This window comes from Pelophylax lessonae (assembly GCF_965119305.1).
Source record: "Pelophylax lessonae genome assembly, chromosome: 8".
NCBI classification, from domain to species: domain Eukaryota; kingdom Metazoa; phylum Chordata; class Amphibia; order Anura; family Ranidae; genus Pelophylax; species Pelophylax lessonae.
In genome coordinates, this window is record NC_138775.1 from 126,698,789 (window position 1) to 126,723,105 (window position 24,317).

At 43.4% G+C, this 24,317-nt stretch overlaps 1 protein-coding gene across 1 annotated transcript in view; it reads left to right on the forward strand.

Moving 5' to 3' along the window:
- The window catches only part of GUCY2C (guanylate cyclase 2C), a gene marked incomplete at both ends in the record, with an annotated part of 728,187 nt that overhangs the window by 350,223 nt on the left and 353,647 nt on the right, over nucleotides 1-24,317 (forward strand). Inside the window, one exon of the mRNA XM_082266300.1 lies at nucleotides 14,675-14,743. Coding sequence (XP_082122426.1) covers nucleotides 14,675-14,743 — 69 coding nt within the window. The remainder of the gene's footprint in view (nucleotides 1-14,674; nucleotides 14,744-24,317) is intronic.

Here is a 24,317-nt window from a genome sequence, read left to right on the forward strand (position 1 = left end):
TCACAGTCCCACTAAAAATCGCTGATCACCGCCATTACTAGTAAAAAAAAAAATAAATAAATAAAAACTACATAAATCTTTCCCCTAGTTTGTAGATGCAACAACTTTTGCGCAAACCAATCAAAATACGTTTATTGCCAAAACTAACCCAAAAATATGTAGCAGAATACAAATTGGCCTATAAGGATGAAAAATTTTGATTTTTACATTTTTTTTTTTTTTTTTTTTGGGGAATGTTATATAGCAGAATGTGAAAAATATACAGTATATATATATTTTTTTTCAGAATTGTCACTCTTTTTTTGTTTATAGCGCAAAAAATAAAAATTGCACAGGTGATCAAATACCGCCAAAAGAAAGCTCTATTTGTGGAAAAAAAGGACATTTTTTTTCAGTACAGCATATCAGGACCGCGCGATTGTCCGTTAAAATAATGCAGAGCCGAATTGCAGAAAATGGCCTGGTCATTAAGAGGGTAAATCCTTTCAGTCCAGAACTGGTTAACTAGTGTTAGGTGAAAGGCGAACACCCAAATTGTTGGGTCGTTTGACCGTTTGTTTGGCCCGCCGAGTGCCCCACAATGTACTGCACCCAGCACAGTGCATTAAAAGCCCTGATTGGCTGAAGCAATGAAGACTTTGCCCATTTAGGGCACAGAACACTGTCAGAGCCATGATTGGAGAAAGTAGTGATGAATGAGCCCAATCATGGCTCATGGCTCATTGCTCATAAACCCATCCCACACTAAAAAAGGTTCCTTCCCAGAACAACCATTTTCAGTGTGATATTGGAGTGGAGATAGATAGAACAGGGCTCTATTCATTGCCACTAGCAAGTAAGTGGGCTATAGTGTGCTATTGTGATTCTATTGTGAGTGTAGAGTGTTAGAGTAATGTGAATATAGTGATAGTGCAACGTAAGTGTAGTGTGACCGTTCATTTTTACTTTAGTGTCAGTTTAGTGTGAATAAAGTGATAGTTAGTGTTTCAGGGCAAGTTACCTGCAGTATAATGAAGTGTATCAATGTTGAGTGTAAGGGCAGTTTTACTGCAGTATATTGAAGTGCATTAGTGCACTTTTACTGCAGTATGGTGATGACCCGAACACCCCCCTGTTCGGCTCACACCAGAACACCGCGAACAGGGGAAAAGTTTGTTCGAACAAACGAACTGCATTGAAGTCTATGGGACTTGAATGTCAAAAATCAAAAGTCCTCATTTTAACCTCTTCCTTACCGCCTCATTGTAAAATGACAGCAGCAGGAAGGCTTTAAGGATCCGGGCGGACGTCATATGACGGTGCCCGGATCTCCCCGCTACGATCTGGGATGAGGCTCGCCCCCCGGACATAGCACATCCCCAATCAAGGTAAACAGCCAATAAAATTTGGCTGTTTACCACGAGATCAGCTGTGTCAATCACAGCCGATCACATGAGCGGCTCCAGTGTGAGCTGCTCGTTCTCTCTGCAATGCGCGCCCCCGGGGACAGAGCCAATCCCCGATCTTGGTAGAGGGCCAATGAAATTGGCTTTTTACCACGTGACCGGCTGTGTCCAATCACAGCCGGTCACAAATGTCAACAGAGAACACGGTAACTAGCTGTCACCGTGTTCTCCTCCTCACACACTGATCCTGTGTGAGGAGGAGATTGTGGTAACAGCTAGTTACCAATTACAGTGCACCCCAAAACACACTGATTGCCCCCCCCAATAAAGAGCACCTGTCACTAACCCATCAAAGTACCTGTCACTAGCCCATCAAAGTACCTGTCACTAGCCCGTCAAAGTACCCCAGTACCTGTCACCTCACTCGACTCTATGGTCTTGGAGGACCGGAGCTACGGCAAATGTCGTTGCCTAGCAACCGGTTTAAAGGTCCCTATTTTTTTTTTTTTTCATTTTATTTTATTTATTTATTTATTTTTTTCTATCTTTTAGTGTACTTGTGAGATCTGAGGACTTTTTGACCCCAGATCTCACAAAAAAAAAGGTCCTGTCGTGCCTATTTCTATTACAAGGAATGTTTACATTCCTTGTAATAGAAATAAAAATGATCATTTTTTTTTTTTAAACGGTGTAAAAATAAAAATTAATAAATAAGAAAAATAGGAAAAAAAAAAAATTAAAGCGCCCTGTCCCCGTTAGCTCGCACGCATAATGCGAACACTTACGGAAACCCCGCCCACATATGTAAACGGTGATCAAACCACACATGTAAGGTATCGCCGCGATCATTAGAGCAAGAGCAATAACTTGAGCCCTAGACCTCCTCTGTAACTCTAAGATAGCACCAAAAATAACAGAAGATGTGGGGTGACCAACCTAGGTCAGACACTCCCACCAGAAACCAACTAAGGGCACTACAACCAATCTGTTAGATAAAAATAATTTTATTAGGCACGTATGCCTGTATGAAATTCAGGAAAGAAAATTGGGGGTGACAAGAGGAACACTGCATAACAACATTTAAAATGCAACAATAAAATAGCACACAGCACATATAAGTTGTGGATTCGAGCCTAAACCAACCATGGATTGATAACCGTCATAAAACTGCAGAGGTGGCTCAGGACACTAGAAATAGTGTGTATAAATTGAACATTTTCCTCTGTGCAATGACGCAATTGGTGGAAGGTAGGAATTCACATCACCAAACATATATCGACACTATAGGTCGGTAAGTATGCCTGGTGGTGTGATAGGACCTCACAGTAGATGCATCTGTGACCAAACCCTAGGGGGTGCCCCCACAAAGTCAAATCCAATTAGCCTGTAGAAACTGGACCGTAATGGCCCTAAGTGAATTGGAGGAGCGATGAAAGGGTCCTGAAAGATTAAACCTCTATGAGTGAAGGTATGGAGCGGACTGGTGACTCTGGGAAGGCCAATTACATTCGAGGCTCCTTCTTGGGATAGAAAGGGGAATGTGGAGGGGCACCGTGGGTGAGTCCAAGTTGTAGATCAAAACAGGTAACAGGACACAGAATGGGTGATGTTCCCGCTGGATACAGAAGGAGCGGACTCCAATGGTGTAGAGCCGCGGTTTACCTGTGTCCGGTTGCTGTATTAGAAGGAAGGTCCGTGTAGGAGCCCAGGGTGAGATCTGTGGAGGTCCAAGGCTCGGTCCTTAGCCCGAATAGTGTGCGCCGCCCGGTCCGGAGTATCGCTTCGTCCGGCGTTCATACCCTGCATGGAGCTACCTCGGCATGAAGGACATCCACTTCCTGGTCAAAGCGGCCGGCGTCACTTCCGGTGAGTCGGCCCGCCGGGTGCAAGCAGGGGAACAGCTGAAAGGCCTCAACAGTGGGTAGTCACGGACACCCGGGCATAAACGACAAAAGGGGGCACAGTGTGCTGGGTGCCAGGACGCCAAACTCTGACGCGTTTCACCGACAGGCACGTCGGTTTCTTCAGAGCTGGTGTGGTTCCCAGTGGCGCCATCTTATATACTAGCAGTAATTGAATACAGGCACTTAACCGTTTCACTGTGGATGCAAAAATTAACTCATTCCAGGCAAAGCGAAGGAATTATTTCACCTTCATAAAGGATTCACTACATCATCCCAGCTAATGATTGATATATAAATACGGCACCAACAGGTCCACCGGCGTTATGGCTGTCGCACAGTATGGCAATAGATTAATATAATAATTGTGTACAGGGGTCGGAATAAAGATCCTTTTACCACCATGGACACAAAGCCTGAACTGTGGGGCAGCCATCTCATTAACACTGTAGACATACAGATAAATAAAAGCACTGCATAACGACCAAATTAAAGTACAAAACACATTAACACAAGAGTTTAGTGTTGATATCAAATACATTGCTATCCCAATGGGGTCTAACCACGGTGAGGTAAGGGACTGTTAGCTCAAAAGCAAGGTAGGTATCAATAACCAATACAGATTAAGGAACAGTTCCTCTAAAGCAGTAGACGGAGTGTGTCTATTTTCAGACAGGGTGACCAGTGACACAGATTCCGATACAGGGCTCAGTCATAAATCTGTGACAATCAATCCATATCTCTGGGGTCCCTGATAAAGAATAAAATATTGTAGAGGACATGTAGTCAGGCTAAGGTCAGGGAGGTTTGTCTATATGCCAGAAGTGACAAAACAAGGCCATATCCTTATAGTACTCACCCGAGCCACCACAATGTCCAGAGGGTAAAGTTATGGATTTAAAAAGGGCTGTAAGTTGAACTCGACGTTCAATCCCCGAGGTGTAAGGGACCCCATTTTATATATCCACATCTTTTCCTTCTGAAGAAGGACATTGTCGAAGTCCCCTCTTCTCGCTGGTAATTTCAGTGCATAAATGCCTCTTACCTTAAGGCCCTCTGGATTAGCATTGTGGTGCTCGAGGAAGTGAAGGGGTATGGTCTTAGTGTCTACCTTTTTCCTAATATCAGTGATGTGTTCAGAAATACGTGTCTTAACCGGTTGCCGACCGCCGCACGACTATATACTGCGGCGGTCAGCCCCGGCCAGGCAGAGTGACGTATCGATACGTCACTCGCCTGTCACTGACTTGCGAGCCTATTGCGGGCGGGCGCGCGCCCGCCGAGGCGCGCGCCCGCCGCGGCGCGCGCCCGCCGCGGCTCGTTCACAGACAAGTCAGTGCGTGTGACCGGCGGACTCGATGTCCGCCAGTCACACTACGATCGCTCCTGTGAAGGGAGAAAGATAGAGCGGCTTGTGCAAACAAGCTGCCTGTCAGTTCTCCCTGTGTAAAAGTGAAGATCTGACCGTTCTACTATGTAGAACTGTTGATCTTTGCTTTTACACCAATAGCAATGTCCCTGCACAGTTAGAATCACGCCCCTAGGACACACTTAACCCCTCCCTGTCCAATAAAGTTAACCCCTTCCCTGCCAGTGTCATTTTTGCAGTAACAGTGCATATGTATAGCACTGATTACTGCAGTAATGTCACTGGTACCCCCAAAAGTGTCAAAAATGTCAGTCAAGGGTCCGATCTGTCCGCCGCAATGTCGCAGTACCGAAAAAAAAATCGCAGATCGCCGCTATTACGCGTTAAAAAAAAAACACCAAAAATGACAAAAATCTTTCCCTTTGTTAGTAAACGCGATAACTTTTGCGCAAACCAATCAAAATACGCTTTTTGCGATTTTTTTTTTTTTTACCAAACATAGGTAGCATAAAACAAATTGGCCGAAAAATGTTAAAAAATTTTGATTTTTACATTTTTTTTGGGGAATTTCATATAAAAAAATGTGAAAAATATTGTTATTTTTGCAAAATTTACGCTCTTTTTTTGTTTATAGCGCGTGATCAAAAAATCGCACAGGTGATCAAATACCACCAAAAGAAAGCTCTGTTTGTGGGAAAAAAAGGACGTCAAATTCGTTTAGGTACAGCGTCGCACGACCGCGCAATTGTCCGTTAAAGTCACTAAGTAAAAAATCGCAAAAAAAACCCTGGTCCTTTAGCAGCCAAATCCTCCGGGGCTTAAGTGGTTAAGTTGGCGTTTTGTTTTGCCAATGTATGATTTATTGCAGGGGCAAATCAGTTGGTAAATTACACGCTCTGTCTGACAGTTTATAAAGCTGTTGATGGAAAACTCCCTTTGTCCATCACAACTGGAAAAGGTTTTAGATTTCACTACAGACTTGCAGATGTTACATCTCCCGCAGGGAAACATCCCCTTGAGACGAGGCAAAGATGTTAACCAGTTATCACCACTGCGAGAGCGTGTAAATTCAGAGTGACACAAATTGTCCTTCAAGTTTTTTGCTCGTTTAGCGGTTAATAGCAACCTGTAGAAATTTTTAAATGTCGCCTATGGGGATTTTTAAGTACCAAAGTTTGTCGCCATTCCGTGAGCGTGCGCAATTTTGAAGCATGACATGTTGGGTATCTATTTACTCGACGTAACATTATCTTTCACATTATGGAAAAAAATTGGGCTAACTTTACTGGTTTCTTATTTTTTAATTCAAAACAGTGAATTTTTTCCAAAAAAATGGCGTTTGGAAGACAGCTGAGCAAATACGGTGTGATAAAAAATATTGCAATAATCTCCATTTTATTCTTTAAGGTCTCTGCTAAAAAAATATATATATAATGTTTGGGGTTTCTAAGTAGTTTTCTAGCAAAAACAACTGATTTTATCTTGTAAACACCAAGATTCAAAAATAGTTTTAGGCAAGTGGCTAGGATGCATGATGGTGTTCCTTGGATGTTGGGCCCCTCTATATGGCTAGGCTATGAAAAAGTCTCACACACATAGGTGTGCGCAGCCTATTGCATTAGGGTGTGCACCCCAAAGCTCAAACATATGTGGGTGTGTGTATATACAGTATATATATATATATATATATATATATATATATATATATATATACAGGGGAGGACTGGGAAGGGGGGCAGGTTGGCAATCGCCCCCGGGCTGCTCTGATGCCGGGTAAAAAGGCCATACTCAGGGCTGGATTAATATAGGGTAAGACAACAACAAGAGAAGGGCACACTGACCTTGTGCATTACCATTAAAAAGTTTATTAAAATCGAAATGGGTAGCGTACGTTACACTCTCAAACACAGGATGTGTACATGCATGTAGGAAATGGGAACCTTTCGCCTCCAGAACAACTTCTCTACTGGTGGCGATTTTGGCTCTGGAGGGAGAGGGTTCTCCCTCGAAACGCGTAAGGAAAACCAGGTCTTTGTGGATGCCATCACGCCATCCAGCAGTAGAGAAGTGTTCTGGAGGCGAGTGATTCCCATTTCCTACATGCATGTACACATCCTATGTTTGTAAGTATAATGTACACTACCCATTTCGATTTTAATAAACTTTTTAGTGGTAATGCACAAGTCGTGCGCCCTTCTCTTGTTGTTTTACAATGTTTTTGGATACCCTTGGTCCTGAGGGGGGCAGCAAGACGACTTTATCTGTGCTAAAAAGACCATTCAGACCATTCTCCTTCCCCCATACCACTTGAGCACAGAAGAGATACTGTTTTTGGATTAATATAGGGGCCAGACACTGTATACAGCTGCCAGTCGCCGATACACGTTCTATTTACAGAGCTGCAGCGGAGCGGTATGAGTGTGCAGAGTACACTCCGGCACCCGGCCAGCACAATACTAACACAGTCACTTCCATGTCAGGCAGAGAGATTTCCGCCCGACAGGAGCTTCCTACTCCCCACCTGGTGTGATGTCATTCATTTTTGTTAAACCTCCTTTGTTGCTATTAGCATTAAAGTAGGTTACCGCTTTGCATCATGTTTGTCTTCCTTCATAACATCAATATCCGTTATAAAACCCGGTGGGCATGGATGGTAAGCAGATTCGATGGTTCAATGGGCCACTTGGCTGGACTTGCCCCCCAGGTCTAAGGCTGTCAGCCCTCCCCTGTATATATATATATATATATATACACAAACCGACACACACACTGTTATAAATAAATGAGAGCAAACATTTAATAATTTATAAAAACATGGACGGTGTCAGTAGGGCAGTGGGCCCTGGACAATAGGGGGAATCTGCACTGCACTGGGTGATCGGGTGTCCCCAGGCACACCTGGCACACCCCCTGCGCACACCTATGCTCACACATGTAGTATTGCCATACTCAGCAGGAGTGGCAGAATGTATTTTGGGGTGTCATTTTTGCTGTGTACATGCTATGTGTTAGAAATATCCTATAAATTGACAACTTTGTGTAAAAAAAAAAAAGTTTTCATTTTTTTCCCACATTTTGAAAAAACTTGTGGAAAAAAATGACACGTTCAAACGACCCATAATGCCTCATAGAATATACGTTGGAGTGTTTGTTTTCCGAAATGGGGTCATTTTGTGGACTTTTCCATTGTATTGATGCTCTAGGGCCTTCAAAAGTGTGATAGGTAGTAAGAAAGTTTTATGTGCATTTATGCTCCTAGAACGCCTGAGGGTGCTGCTTGGATGTGGAGTCTCATTTTGTGGCCAGGCTGTGTAAAAGTCTCACATATGTGGTATCACCATACTCAGAAGGAGTAGCAGAATGCATTTTGGGGTGTCATTTTTGCTGTGTACATGCTATGTGTTAGAAATAGCTTATAAACTGACAACTTTGTGGGAAAAAAAAGAAAAACATTTTTTTCTTCATTTTCCCAAGAATCGTGGAAAAATTATAAAAAAACTCACCATGCCTCTTACTAAATACCTTGGACTGTCTACTTTACAAAAAGGGGTAATTTGAGCGGTATTTGTACTGTCCTGACATTTCAGGGCCTCAAGAAAGGAGATAGGCCGTCAGTACATCTGGTGTGATCAATTTTAAGTAATTGGTACCATAGCATCTAGACTCAATAACTTTCACACAGACTAAATAATATACACTAATTTGGGTTAATTTTACCAGAGATATGTAGCAGTATAAATTTTGGCTCAAATGTATGAAGAAAGATTAATTTTTTGCAAAATTTTATAATAGAAATCATGTTCTAGAAGAGGTGGAGATGGCTCAGCATGATTATTGTCAAACTTCATAAAGGCAATGAAATGGTCCCTAATTTCAGGCCTGTTCTTTAGAGTTTGCTGAAATGAGTTGAATCTGGATAAAGCTTGTTCACTATTAATTGGAATTCTGACTCTTGTAATGGTAATGGTGCAACCCAGCTGTTAGATTTTTCTTTGAAAAATTCACTGTCCATTATTGTCATGAACTCTCTATCTTCAACTGATATGGCTATTCTGTTATCATCATGTGTAGTACAAAATACTGTTCTTGCTAAGTTGTCATCAAAGAGGATGGGAGTAACATCAGATACCTGGATGAGGTTAAAAGGCTTCTCCTTTACTTTAAAATGATGAGGGCATTGTCTGATGTGAGATATACGCCCACTTATTAACATGTGAGTCTTGAAGGAGTTGACCTCAGATGGCATGCACAGTCTATTCAAACATACATAACCCACTATTACCCAGCCTAGATCAAGTCTTTGTGCATTTGGGGCGCTGTCAGATCCATTGCACTGCTGGGGTACTTTATGTACTCTGAGAATGACTCTTTGCCCAAAGTCTACAACATTCCTTAAAAGTGTGAGGTTTTTGTGAATAGGGCACTGACGGTTAGGATCTTTATCTCTATCACCCGAATCACTCTGGTGAGCAGGAGTGGATATGGGAGATGAGATGTCAGTCTTTTTAGCAGCTACTGCTCTATTTAAGTCTCTATGTTTAGCTGTTTCGTTATCAATACCTTGATAATGATGATGATGCAGGCAAGCTAGACTCACTTAAGCTGAAGCTGGGATCATTTGTCATCCAGGCTTGTTAACTGATGAACCTGCAAAAGTATGAGAATGAAGGGAAGACACATTATAGTCTATTTTATATCTTGAGCCCTGTTGTGCCCATTTCTCTTGTAAGTTTTTTGGCAGTTTAGGCACCATTGGATTCACACCATGGGCAGTGTCCAGGTAGTTCAGCCCAGGAAGACGAGGGTCTGCCTTTCCAACTCTAGCTCCATATAGAGGTTGCTTAGTTCTTGAAGCTTGTGATGATTTTTTTTTCTTAATTTTGGAAGGTTTTGCAGTCTCTTGAATAGAGTGCTTTCAATGGCTTCAGAGCTACCATAGGTTTGCTCAAGTGTTGTGTATGCAGCAGCAAGATCTGAATCTGGGTAGTCAACATGTATTGCTCTTAGTCTTTTAACATGAACACAAGCAGATTCTGGCTCCAGCCACTTTATGAGCAAATCAAGTTCCGCCTTGTCGGTAAGGTTTAGATTGACAATAATTGGAAAAAGGGGAAATATCTGTGCTTGGAATACAAATAAATATTAACGACTTTAAAAAGGAAGGCACCCGGCACTGTAGGTAAGATTACACACCCAGTACATAAATAATAAACAAAAAAGGCAGCGCCAATAGTTAGAAAAAAACAGACCGAAAAGAGAGTGTTTGATGAAAGTAAGATGGGAAAAGTCCTCCAATCACCAGTGGATAGGTATAGAGTGTGCCATCAATCACCACGTAACAAATAAAACTGCTTACCAGATGAAATTGACCCTCATATTATAGAGCGGTCAAAAATGGCAGGATTGAATCAGATGTAAGCAGCTGATAAGGATGTGATGATATGATGACACATGGGACCTCCCTCCTCCTTCTCAGAACAAAAAGACTAAATTAGTGCAGTACGTTCCAAATTTACAGTATTTGAGTGAAAGTTGCACTTAGTAGTAAAACAAGCATGTAGGCAAGATGCAAGATGCAGAACTCAAAATCCGCAGTATAGTGAGCGTGCTAATCGTCCGACAGGAACTTCCGCCTTAAGGTAAATTCTAACAACATATGTAACCGCATATGTACAATATCTTTAATTGTTGTTAGCAAATCTTTTAGTTTAACTGCTAGTAATTGGCATGACATTCTTCCAAAAAATAACTGAATGTTTACAATTGTATGTAATAGAACCAAAGATTGTTGTAGCATTAGGAATGTCTGATATACTATTCCATTTGTAGCGCACCCCACATAGTAGCTGCTGGTGAACTTGGATCCCTCACCCTGCACAGCCAAGCACACAGAATCTTCACAGTATCCCCGAGTCAAGAAACAGCCCAGTGCTTGTTTTTATGTTTTATTGAGGAGATAAAACTTGGGTAGGGAATAGGGAAATTGTGGGATGTCCACTTGACTTCTGAACTCTTCAGAGACTACTTTCCTATTGTGGTGGAAATCATTGGGCTTGTCGCATAGAAATTCGCTTCTAATGAAACTTCGGAGCGCAGAGAACTTTGCTGCCACTAAAAGCGCATTTGCGGATATTAATACATGCCAAGCAGCATTAATCCCTTGTACTGAAAGTACGATATGCAGCTCTTTTGTATAAAGAAATCCCGGCGCGCTTGTTGGCATGAGTAAAACAGGCACAAGCTGTGTCACGATCATTGCCAAAAGATCAAGTCCTGCTCCAACACAGGGCTCTTGTTTATTTATAGTTAGGAAAAGGGGGTTTACAGTGGGAGGTGACTATTATACAACACAACCAATCACACACATGTATGCATTCAAAAGTTCAATAGAAGGAGGAGTGTATGTTCATGAAAGAGCAGAGCTGCGTGCATGAGTTTCCCATCGTTGGGTGCACGAGGAACCGTGCAGTATGGCGAACAATAACCGCGTGTAGTAAAATGCCCGCCAAACACTATCCAATAGAACTAGCGTGTATTCTCATTAAGGCAGCCCCGTTCATACATGCGCATGGACTCCCATCATAACTTGTTAGAGTGAATCCTATATAATATAGTTCATAAGAACCATATTTGATAGTGATTATGCTACTGTTCGAGTAAATGAGACTATATCTGCAAAGGAAATAGCAGCAGTATTTCAAACATGCAGATCGAGCATAATAGAAAGCTACCAGCCATTATTCCAGCTAAAGGGCAGATACTTATCAAAACAATAATAATTTTGCACCACAAACATATCTCTGCCAGTGAATACTGGGGCCCTGGCTGACTGATATACATTTGCGCAGCGGACTTCATATCGCACTGCCATAGATCCAGACCAGCGTTTGCTCCAGCAATAGCCGCTCAGAGCGCTCGTCGGCTGGGAGATCAGGCGAGTAGTATGCAGTCTCCATTTAATGGAAGGTTTCCACAACTAACGGTCTTTCCTCAATGCTGGTTAAAGCCACATTTGCTGTACATAGCGAATACCGGTAAACCGACACTGGAAGACATAATGGCAATTTTAAATAAAACACATAAAAAAAATGTCCACACTAATCCTAATAAAACTTCCACAACATTATATATCATCTAGATATACTCCTCTTCCTCCAGCACTCACTTGCAAAAAAAAAATAGACCCAGCTAGAGCAATGTTTGATGAATCTGGCAAAGTACAAATCAAGCAAAAGCCCTTTACAGGCAGGGCTCTAGGGCCCCTTTGGTTGTGTAGCAAAGTTCATTGCCCAGCTTACATTCCTGTGGCTACTGATCCCAGCACCACCTCTTCAGGCACTTCAGGTAGCCTGCCTAACTGCAGCTGTTCCTCTCACCAACCCTCCTGGCTACTTCCCACAGTCCCTTCCAGACTGCACACTCACCAGCTCACACGGCTGACTTCTCATGGAGACCTCCTGGACGTGCTGACTCTCTCCCCTGCTGTCCTCAAACTTGCTCCCTTGCATCCAAGCAAGGATTCCTTCGTGTGTTGTAGAGGATCCCTGCTGCGGCCGATGTCCAGGCCCGAGGTCACACCCTCTCCCAGACTAGGGGGTTACCCTCAAGGCCACCAACAGCCTCCTCAGCACTCCTTCTCCATTTTACACCCGACTACCCCTGCTGGCATGACCCAAGAGTAGTTAGGAGGTGCACATTCCGATTTCTGACTTGCTATCTAATCTGCACAGTCTGTAAGCAGGGGGTTTTGAGCCTGCATGACAGAAACAATAAAGAAATACATAAAGAAATCTCTCTTTTTGTTTTTAAGAATCTCTGGTAGGAGTAGCCCCTCCAAGTTTAGCAAACAGCAATAGGCCTCACTCAAGGTTCCTCAGTTGGGGATGGGACATCCATCAGGAACAGGTTAGGGTGTTAGGCCGGCCTAGTCCATGAACAACAAAGAACACAGGCAGCAATCTTCCAGCTGTCCATGCAAAATTTTACCTGCAAGCTTAACTCTGTGTTAATGCCAGGTCCTCAGTCTTTGGACTGTGTTATAAGACTTAAAAATATTAACATCCACGAACCAGACAAACCAGTGTCAATACCCCACAATATTAAGGGGCAGGGTCAGCTTGGTAGTGCAGTATATAAGACTTGCATTTGTAGTTTCCTCTTTGAGCAGCTGACTGCAGATACTCACAAAGATATATACTGTATACTATAAAACAAAACAAAAGTGGAGCACAATTATGAGTATCAGCAGATGTACAGGTAATTTGGAATCAATGTGTGGTGTAGCGAGTGGTCAAGCAAACACCATCTTGTGTCTCAGCTGACAAGCCTAAATAGCAGGAATCCACAGTAAATTTCAATGAGATCTTTAAACACACATCCCAAGATTTGGTGTACCATGTTTAATATCAAAACTGCTGACTATTGGGAGTCCACAAAGTGAGGAGCAAGGAGGTGAATTATGATACCAGTGATACTTACAGAAAAACAACAAATTGTTGTATTAGAACTAGTGGCAAATTGCATAATATATATATATTTTGTATTGTGCCCATAGTTAAGCTATGCCTACCTTCACACGCCTGCAAATAAAAAGCTGATGTACTTTTCTCAAACTCAGTCTGATAATATTGCTGCTGTCTAAATCTAACTACAAAATATCCCTACTAATGTTCCTTCTCCTAATGCTCTTTAATTCGGTCTGTTCCATTTGAACTGACCAATCCTATTCCTTGTAACTTCAACTTTTTCCCTTCCCAACCCACCCAGGTCATGTACTTTTTCCTTAGCTGTCACAGCTCAATGTAATCTTTTTGAGTTGCTTCAAGCCTCTTTTACATTTCATTTGACATTAACAGAGCGATATAGTCTTCTACCATGTTAATCACCAATTGCTGCAGAAAGCTTATAGTTTAATTGGCTAACTTACATTACCAATAATAAAAGCTTTTGGGAACTTCACTATGTTCTTTCTTGGGAAAGTGTAATGCCTGAGAAAATAATTTAAAGAAGGTCCCATAAAGCTTTTATATTTCCTGGTAGTGCTGTCTCTCCCTTCCTCCTCTCCCTTCCTCCTCAAACTGATCAACTTTGGGGCAGAGGTGGAAATTCACTATGGATGTTCCTTAGTGTTGAATGTTATGTCATGAGGTAGCTAATTTTGTAAGAGACCTAAAAATATCTAAAGCTAACTTTTTTTTTTTTTGCTTTGAATTAAGTAGGAAATAGTCAAAATCCTTGTCAAGTCCGTGTCTCAGTAGGGACATTTTTCCTTCACTTATGCCTATCAAAATATGACAAAGTGAGCGGAAACCTCCAAATCTCCAAAGTAAGGGAAGTATGCTCCTAAATAGTTTTTACCAAAACTAAATGGAAGGTTTTCTATCTATTCCAGTCTCACTGACAGCTCAAAATTTCAGATGTTTTCTCAGTGATCACCAGGACAAATATAGATAGGGAATATTCCCTACAGCAATCAAAACCTGATATACTGTAAATGTTACCAATTCCCTACTCTTTTCAAAACTTTAAAAAAAACTTTGGCTTCACATACACATTACAGCAACCCTGTCAAAAAATTAGATTGAGCCCAGCTTGTAAAAAAAGAAATAAAAGAAGCATGTCCTTAAATCTGTCACATTGTTGATCTCTAGAGCTTTTCCCTGACACAGGCCTTCTATGTGTGCCCTGCTGGAAGAGAGACCTGCAGCAGTTCGAGATCAGCTGTGTGATAAAGTTTTAAGATTTGGGTTGCTGGAAACTTTTTTTTATTTTCACTTACAGGCTCAGCTAACTTTAAGTTGTTCTGTTTATTGACAAGGTCACTTTAACTCCTTTACATTACAGGAGAAGAGCTGTATAGCGATAGTCTAACTAGTTCTGAATTTTTCAGACATTTGGATCTTCATAGGTTCAGACTTGGCTCCCAGTCCATTCAGAATGGTCTTTACATCACTAATCATGAATTATTACTTTACTTTGCAATTTATAAAATACAAATACTTCAAATATTTTTCTTTCAGGTCATTATACTGAAAGATTTGAAACATGATGGAAATTTCACAGAAAATCAGAAAATGGAGCTAAATAAAGTAAGATCTGTTTGTTATGTGTTTGTTATTTGTGCCTGCAAAGATTAGTCTTCAGTTTTGGGCCCCTTTACACGGGGCGGATTCCACTCTGATCAGCAGGGGATCTGTGGGCTGATCCCCTGCTGATCAGATCAGAGGGGTGAATGAAACATCCATGCCTGCTCAGTTGCTGCAGAACAGAAACAGACAGAGCCCTGGGAGTTGAGGGACTCTGCTCTCTGCTTACACCTGGCTAACTCCGACTAAACATAAGAGGTTAGAGTCCTCCTTTTTTTTTTTAGAGGACCTGATCAGACCTGGAGGTAGGCAGGTGAAAGCAGGTGAAAACAGATACAAGTCCGTTTGCACCCACCTGTCCATAGAAATGCATGGACCTTTCGATTAGGTCTGCCTAAAAAAGTGACGGATGGACCTGATCGAAACATTTGTGTGAAAGGGGCCTTTACTGTGTAAATATACAGCTCATATATAAGATCACAGACATCCAGCTATATTATAGAGTATATGGTGACAGATTTATGAAGACTAGTAAATAGGAACCAATCTGGGTTTAGCTTTTTGTTCTCTAGTCTGTGCAGGGCAAATGATTTGCTACTATGGACAAAAGTTTGTTTGATCAGGAATGTTTTTCAGAAACAAAAGTAGGCAATATTTAAAATACATGAATAAAGAAAATAAGAAACATAAAAACAAAATAGTTTTTGGTTATACAGTATTACTTTCTAGTAGATACAGTATAATACTGTAGCATTAGTACTATACTGTAGTACTGTACTAGGCTGCTTGCATGAAAGCTTAAAACATAAAATTGATGGCACATGCTAGCATGAAGCCACGTTGCCAGCGAGCTCCCGCTTCCACCCAGGTAATAATGGCAATACCAAAGGACACTAAACCTCTCACCCACCTCACCATGCCGGGCAGACATCGGGCTGCATCCTAACCAGCCCACCAGGGCTGGTGCTAGACTATTTTGCACCCTAGGCAATACCAGCTACTTGTGGGCCCCCCCAGAGAAAGGGGGGGTTCGGGGGGCTGAGAGAGGGAGGGGAGAGGGAGGGATGAGAGAGAGGGGGGCTGAGAGAGGGAGCAGAGGGGGAGGGATGGAAGAGGGAGGGCTGACAGAGAGAGGGGAGAAGGGGGCTTAGAGAGGGGGACTGAGAGGGGGCTGAGAGAGAGAGAGGGCTGAGAGAGAGGGGGGAGAAGAGGGCTAAAAGAGAGAGGGAGGTCTGAGAGAGGGAGGTCTGAGAGAGGGAGGGCCGAGAAAGAGGGTTTGGTTGGGGGGGGGGGGGTCGAGAGAGGAAGGTAGGGAAGAGGGAGGGCTGAGAAAGTGGAGACTTAGAGAGGGGGGCTGAGAAAGGGAGGGAAGAGGGAGGGCTGAGAGAGAGGGGGGTTGAGAGAAGGGGGCTGAGAGAGGGGGAGCTAAAAAGAGGGGGGCTGAAAGAGGAGAGGGGTGAGAGAGAGGGGGAGAGGGAGGGCTAAGAAAGTGGGGGCTGGGAGAGGGGGGGTTAAGAGAGGGGGATTAAGGTGGGGCTGAGAGAGGGGGTGCTGGAAAAAAAAGAGGGTTGAGGGGTGCTGAGAGGGGGTGCTTAGAGAGAGGGGGAGAGGGAGGGCTGAGAGAGTGGGGGCTTAAGGGGGGGCTGAGAGAGGGAGGGGAGAAGGGGCTGAGAGGGGGGTGAGAGAGGGGGTTGAGAGAGAGGAGGGTTGAGGGGGGCTGAGAGAGGAGGGTGCTGAGAGGGAGGAGGGTTAAGGGGGGGCTGAGAAAGGGGGCGGAGAGGGAGGGTTGAGAGAGAGTGGGGTTGAGAGGCTGAGATTGAGGGGGGGCTGGGAGAGAGGGGGTTTAAGTGGGGGCTAAGAGAGAGAGGAGAGTGAGCGAGAGATGAGAGAGACTCCTAGCCCTGTCCCTATCTGCAGTCCCTCCCCATTGTCCCAGCCTCTGTCTGCAGATCTGCAGGCCATGTCTGTGTATGATGACGGATGGTACCTTCCATGCCATGATGTCTCCTTGATCTGCTTTGATCCTTCCAGTTCCAGCGGCTCCCGCAGCAGCCTCAACCTCCCACCTGTCCTCTGTCACAGCTCTGCGCCCCAAGTCAGCCTGTCTTCTCGCTCCAGGCCTCACGATAGAGCGAAGAGGAAGTTAGAGCAGTCCATGCTCTGGAAGTGCGGGATGCACTGTGTCCGCTGCTTCTCGCCTCTTCAGGGGACAGGGTCAGGGGGCAAGGTCAAAAAGGAGGCAGTGCCACAATGGAGCTCTTCTTCTGAGTCCTGGGCTCTCAGACCTTTCTGCCCTTGGCTGGCCCCTTGCTGATCACTGCCGTGTGGCAAAGGATGCCCGGCAGCCCACACCCCAAGGGTGCTGCTGATTGCTGCAGCGCGGCAACTGACAGGGCCAGTGCTAGACAGCTGGGTAGAGGACGAGGTGCACTGTCAAGCTCCAGGCGCACTCTCCTCCCAGTGAATAGTAGGTAAACCAGCTGCTGTGGTTGCGTGCTAGGTGGCTGCCTAGTTCATCTAGTGGTAGCGCCAGGCCTGCGGCCCACACTGCTCAATTCCACTCTGGCGCCCCAAAGTCTTACTTCTCCAGCAGCCCACGAAAGAGAATCCAAGATGGCGTCGGCCCCCCGTCCTTCTCATGCGGCCACTCCTTCTCCTGTGTCTGCCTCTCTTCTAATTTCACACCAGGTTCAAAACCACAGTCTTGCTCCTTCACAGGCTTCATCTCCATTCTCCTATGTTGTTCTCAGGGACCTGGACAGAGACTGGGACCTGCAGGAGTATGTTAGAGCTCTCCCCGCCAAACAGGATATCTACTTCTTGATCTCCACAGTGGGGACAAGTTTTAAAGCTGCTCTAGAGCAATAAAAATCAGCACTGGGTCACTGGGTAAAGACTCTTTACTTCACAAGTAAAATCAAATAGATCAAACCAGTAAATATAGAGGTAAAAATGTTCTTTGCACTATCAGCTGCCATATAAGTAACGTCTATCATTTAAATTCATGCCTTAAATCCTCATAGAAAATTATGCAGCATTAGCAGCGCTCCTCAGGTGTGTTCCAACTTCTGTGCTTTTAAATCCCAAATGAAATCATCATGTGAATCTTAAGGTAATTGTGCCACTTGAATTAGTGGGGAAAAAATCCAAACTTGTCTGTGGATCCCATCACCACATCTTGTGAGACCTCTCCCTTTGGTTATTAAACTCACTTATAAAATTTGCCTGGAAAACCACTCTTAGCTTCCATGGATCCTATGGAATTCTCTATATGTAGAATCCTCCTCTCCACAAGGTGTTCCCCATGTCAAGAATAAAACCGACTCATAGGATAATACCATTTTAAATGTATTATCAAAAATCCCCCCCCTTGTTAAAATGCATTCAAAAGCAACAAATCAAAACAAGCAAGTAATTATAATAGCCAACTACTCAACCAGTGTGTATCGATCTCACCGCTCGTCAATGTCCACTGATTGCTGTGGTTCCCGGGATAAGATACGAGCTGTCGGTAGTCCTGGTAGCCATGTGATCATGACCTAGCGCGTTTCATCATCACAACTTCATTAGAGGGCTTGGTCGCACGGCACAGCTCCTTCTATTTATCAAGTGGTCACTAGGGATTATCGAACGGTTCGGGTCAACCATCGGTTCGACCCGAACATTGGCTGTTCGAAATTCGTCCGAATTCCGAACTTTTTGTGGTAAATGTTCGGAATTCGGCCACCAGAACCGCCCAAAATGCAATGGGAGAGGAACTGGGCTTTAAAAGCCCGTGATTGAACCAGAAACCTCAGTAAAAGCCAATTGAGGGGGCAGGAGTCTGCTAGGAATGTGATTGGAGTGACTACGGGGTCCAGAGGCCAATCAGTAGTGAATACGCCCCCCCAGTATATAACATAGCCCCGCCAAACCTCTAGCACTGTAATACAGGGGCTGTGGAAGAGAGTGGAAGCATTAGTGTTACTCCTGCTGTATGGAGCTGTTCTTTTAGTGTGAGGAAAGGGATATGCAGTGTAGTTAGGGTACTATATACCACTATAGTTAGATTCAATAATCTAGTTTCTGTAGGGATACCTTTAACCACTTAAGCCCAGGAAGATTTTACCCCCTTCCTGACCAGGGGATTTTTTGCGATCTTTTACTGCGTGACTTTAACGGACAATTGCACGGTCGTGCGACGCTGTACCTTAACGAATTTCACGTCCTTTTTTTCCCACAAACCGCTTTCTTTTGGTGGTATTTGATCACCTGTGCGATTTTTTGATCATGCGCTATAAACAAAAAAAGAGCGTAAATTTTGCAAAAATAACAATATTTTTCACGTTTTTTTATATGAAGTTCCCCCAAAAAAATGTAAAAATCTAAATTTTTTAACATTTTCGGCCAATTTGTTTTATGCTACATATGTTTGGAAAAAAAAAGCGTATTTTGATTGGTTTGCGCAAAAGTTATCGCGTTTACTAACAAAGGGAAAGATTTTTGTCATTTTTGGTGTTTTTTTTTTAACGAGTAATGGCGGGGATCTGCGATTTTTTTTTGCGGGACTGCGACATTGCGGCGGACAGATCGGACCCTTGACTGACATTTTTGACACTTTAGGGGTTACCAGTGACATTACTACAGTAATCAGTGCTATACATATGCACTGTTACTGTAAAAATGACACTGGCAGTGAAGGGGTTAACTGTATTGGAGAGGGAGGGGTTAAGTGTGTCCTAGGGGCGTGTTTCTAACTGTGATGGGACATGTGTACTATTGTAAAAACAGAGATCAACTATGTAGAACCGTCTACAGAGACTACTATGTAGAACCGTCTGATCTCCATTTTTACACAGGGGAGAATGACAGGCAGCTTGTTTACATAAGCCGCCTGACTTTCTCCCTCTCTACCGACGATCGTAGTGTGACCGGCGGACATCGGGTCCGCCGGTCACACGCGCGGACTCCTCAGTAAACGAGCAGGGGCTCACAAGCTATTGGCTCACAAGCCGGTCACAGGCTAGCGACGTAGATCTACGTCACTCTGCCTGGCCGGGGCTGACTGCCGCAGTAAATATACTGTGCGCAGTCGGCAAGCGGTTAAGTGTCAGGGTGACCGTAGTGTAGTTTAGCTGACTCTGCCTGCGGCTGCCATACCAGGGTGACCGAACTCTTCCATGTCAGGGTGATCATAATGTAGTTTAGCTGACTCTGCCTGAGGCTGCCATACCAGGGTGACCGAACTCTTCCATGTCAGGGTGATCATAATGTAGTTTAGCTGACTCTGCCTGAGGCTGCCATATCAGGGTGACCAAACTCTTTCATGTCAGATTTTGGGTTAGGGGTATACATATATATATATATATATATATATATATATATATATATATATATATACACAGTCAGGTCCATAAATATTGGGACATCAACACAATTCTAATCTTTTTGGCTCTATACACCACCACAATGGATTTGAATTTAAACAAACAAGGTGTGCTTTAACTGCAGACTTTCAGCTTTAATTTGAGGGTATTTACATCCAAATCAGGTGAAAGGTATAGGAATTACAACAGTTTGTATATGTGCCTCCCACTTTTTAAGGGACCAAAAGTAATGGGACAATTGGCTGCTCAGCTGTTCCATGGCCAGGTATGTGTTATTCCCTCATTATCCCATTTACAAGGAGCAGATAAAAGGTCCAGAGTTCATTTCAAGTGTGCTATTTGCATTTGGAATCTGTTGCTGTCAACTCTCAATATGAGATCCAAAGAGCTGTCAATATCAGTGAAGCAAGCCATCATTAGGCTGAAAAAACAAAACAAACCCATCAGAGAGATAGCAAAAACATTAGGTGTGGCCAAATCAACTGTTTGGAACATCCTTAAAAAGAAAGAACGCACCGGTGAGCTCAGCAACACCAAAAGACCCGGAAGACCACAGAAAACAACTGTGGTGGATGACAAAAGAATTCTTTCCCTGGTGAAGAAAACACCCTTCACAACAGGTGGCCAGATCAAGAACACTCTCCAGGAGGAAGGTGTATGTGTGTCAAAGTCAACATTAAAGAGAAGACTTCACCAGAGTGAATTCAGAGGGTTCACCACAAGATATTAGAAGGCCATATTAGAGTTCGCCAAACAACATCTAAAAAAGCCTTCACAGTTCTGGAACAACATCCTATGGACAGATGAGACAAGATCAACTTGTACCAGAGTGATGGGAAGAGAAGAGTATGGAGAAGGAAGGAACTGCTCATAATCCAAAGCATACCACCTCATCAGTGAAGCATGGTGGTGGTAGTGTCATGGCGTGGGCATGTATGGCTGCCAATGGAACTGGTTCTCTTGTATTTATTGATGATGTGACTGCTGACAGTCACATCATCATTCAGCAGCATGAATTCTGAAGTGTTTCGGGCAATATTATCTGCTCATATTCAGCCAAATGCTTCAGAACTCATTGGACGGCGCTTCACAGTGCAGATGGACAATGACCCGAAGCATACTGCGAAAGCAACCAAAGAGTTTTTTAAGGGAAAGAAGTGGAATGTTATGCAATGGCCAAGTCAATCACCTGACCTGAATCCGATTGAGCATGCATTTCACTTGCTGAAGACAAAACTGAAGGGAAAATGCCCCAAGAACAAGCAGGAACTGAAGACAGTTGCAGTAGAGGCCTGGCAGAGCATCACCAGGGATGAAACCCAGCGTCTGGTGATATCTATGCGTTCCAGACTTCAGGCTGTAATTGACTGCAAAGGATTTGCAACCAAGTATTAAAAAGTGAAAGTTTGATTTATGATTGTTAATCTGTCCCATTACTTTTGGTCCCTTAAAAAGTGGGAGGCACATATACAAACTGTTTTAATTCCTACACCAGTCACCTGATTTGGATGTAAATACCCTCAAATTAAAGCTGAAAGTCTGCAGTTAACGCACATCTTGTTTGTTTCATCTCAAATCCATTGTGGTGGTGTATAGAGCCAAAAAGATTAGACTTGTGTTGATGTCCCAATATTTATGGACCTGACTGTATATGTGTATATATATATGTATATGTATATGTATATACACACACACACACACACACATATATATATATATATATATATATATATATATATATATATATATATATTGTGACAGGAAGTCAGGTAAATCTGGGAATGTAGTCACAGGCAGGAGATACATTTCCACCTGATTTAGAAAGTTCACCAATTACTGTAGGGTGTTGGCTACAGAGCTAGCCAGCAGGAAGTTGAACAGACTTCAGCTGTTCAGAATGAGGAAAAGAAGGCCTCTATAATTTGTCCAAAAGAAGTCCTATTGATTGCTGCCTCCGGAAGCTGTCTCCTGAAGCCGTGTGGGCTGGGAGAAGGAGGACAGTCAGATGAGTGCCTCCCGACAAGCTGTGTGGGCATGGGAGAAGACCCCCTGAAGTGATGTGTGCTAAGGAGGGTAACCAAGTGTGAAGACGTCTCAAAGGTGAGAAAACGAACTATTCCTATGGGAAAGAAATAAAGGAATGTTTGCCATGTGAAGAGACAAGCCAAGAGACATTCTCATTGTGATGAGTTAAGCGACATGTTCAATGGACATTTGTGCTGTGTGAAGAGATTATAAATGGACTATTGAGTGTCCGCTGTAGGACAAGAAAGTCTGCCCAACAGTAGGTTGGAGACAGACTCTTAGGTAGTTTCCAGTGTGAGAAGGTAGCCGCCCACAGAGGCAAGGATTTATTTTGTCTTTTATTTTATTTTGCTGTTTTTAACGCTTGCAGTCTGGTGAAGAATATTGCATTAAATAAACCAAACTGTTGTTTGCAAGCACTTATCGGCTATCTCTCTGTGAAAACACACCCCCCCAAGGGGTCATCCAGACCCGCCACCGAGCTAATCCCTTACATATGGTGGAGGTATGTAGTGGGCAGAAGCAGAGATCCCTGCAAAGAAGTGCATATGTTTGATGAACTTTGTCTGGTGCAAGGGACTGCACAAACTGTGTGTACAGGAAAGGAGATCTTGCAAGAGAGAAAAAACTACTAAGTTTTAAAGAGACAGTGGTCTTAAAAGTTTTTCTGGTCTTTGAAACAATTTTTTGTGGAGTGACTAAAGATGGGGCGATCAAAACGCCTGAAAGATGCAAGGATCGCTGAAATGCGAGACCGTATTCTATGGATGGAGGGGATGCTACCGTTTGAACCAGCCCCATCCAAGGTTGTTGTCCCTAGCAACGCTGGTGTAAATGAAACGGTTATGGAGACACAGTGTTCTCAGATGGAAAGTAAGCCCAAAATGGAGGAGATGTTGAAACAACTGATTATATCAAATGCAGCTCAACAGCAGGCAAATGCAGCTCAACAGCAGGCAAATGCGGATTTTCAGCGGAGCTTTGCAGCTCAACAAAAGGCTCATCAAGAGAGCATGGCAGCTTGAAAACAGAGACGCCAGCAGCAAATGGAGGCCATCGGTATGGAGGAAACTGAACATGTGTGCAGGGCTGAGCTGGCTGCCGTGCAACGGAAAATGGAAGAAAAGGAACAACCCCTGGGGGTACAGTTACAGAGGGAAGAAACCACTGCTCTTCTTTTTTCCGAGTTGAAAAACCCTAGAAAGCCTATAATGGAGAAAGATACCATCCTCATGGAAAAGGAAATTGAAGTTCAGACTTTGCAGAAGCAAAGTATGTGTGAAAGGTTGGAGTTGCGTAATCAGCTGGAAAAAAGTCTTCAGCGTTTGGAAGCTACAAAAATAGACCTGCAGGGGGCGCAGGAACAGAATGTTGCTCTGAAAACAACATTATCTCTCGGCGACAAAGAGAAAAGTGAAAGAGAGGCTAAATTACTGAGTACTGTGTATGAGCTCACCACTTTGAGCAATGTGGTAGATGAATTGCGTACGGACTGTGAAAGTTGGAAAGATGAAGCCCAACGTGTCCAGCAGCAGTTAAAGGAGAAAGTGGCAGAATTCCATTCTTATTCCCAGATGCTAGCCAGTGAGGTGAAGGCTCTTATGCAGGGAAAAGGAGATTCGGAACACAAGAGAAAAAAAGTAGAGGCAAAGCTGCAGGAATCGCAAGTCAAGGTGTCAGAAGTTGACCGAGTGTGTGCTAAGCTGTCAGAGAAGGCAAACCGACTGCAGGTTGAGTTGGACAATGTTACAAATCAGCTTTCTCAAGCAGACAGCAAATCTAGAAAAATTGCCAAGGATTTTTCTATCTTGGAATCGCAGCTGCAAGACACGCAGGAACTCTTACAGGAAGAGAGGTGTCAAAGGCTGAGTTTTAGCACAAAGCTCAAACAAATGGAAGATGAGAAAAATGGCTTCCTGGAACAATTAAAAGAGGAGGAGGAAGCAAAGAAAAACCAGAGCAAGTCGCAACATTGCAAGCTCAGATAGCGGATATGAAAAAACGCATGGAAGAAAGCGTTTGTTCATTAGAGAGTGTTGAAGTTGTGAAAAAGAAACTGCAGAAAGACCTTGAAGTTGCTAATCAACGCTATGAGAAAAAAACAGCTGCTTATGACAAGCTTGAGAAGACCAAGACAAGACTTCAGCAGGAATTGGATGAACTGAGTGTGAATCTGGATCACCAGA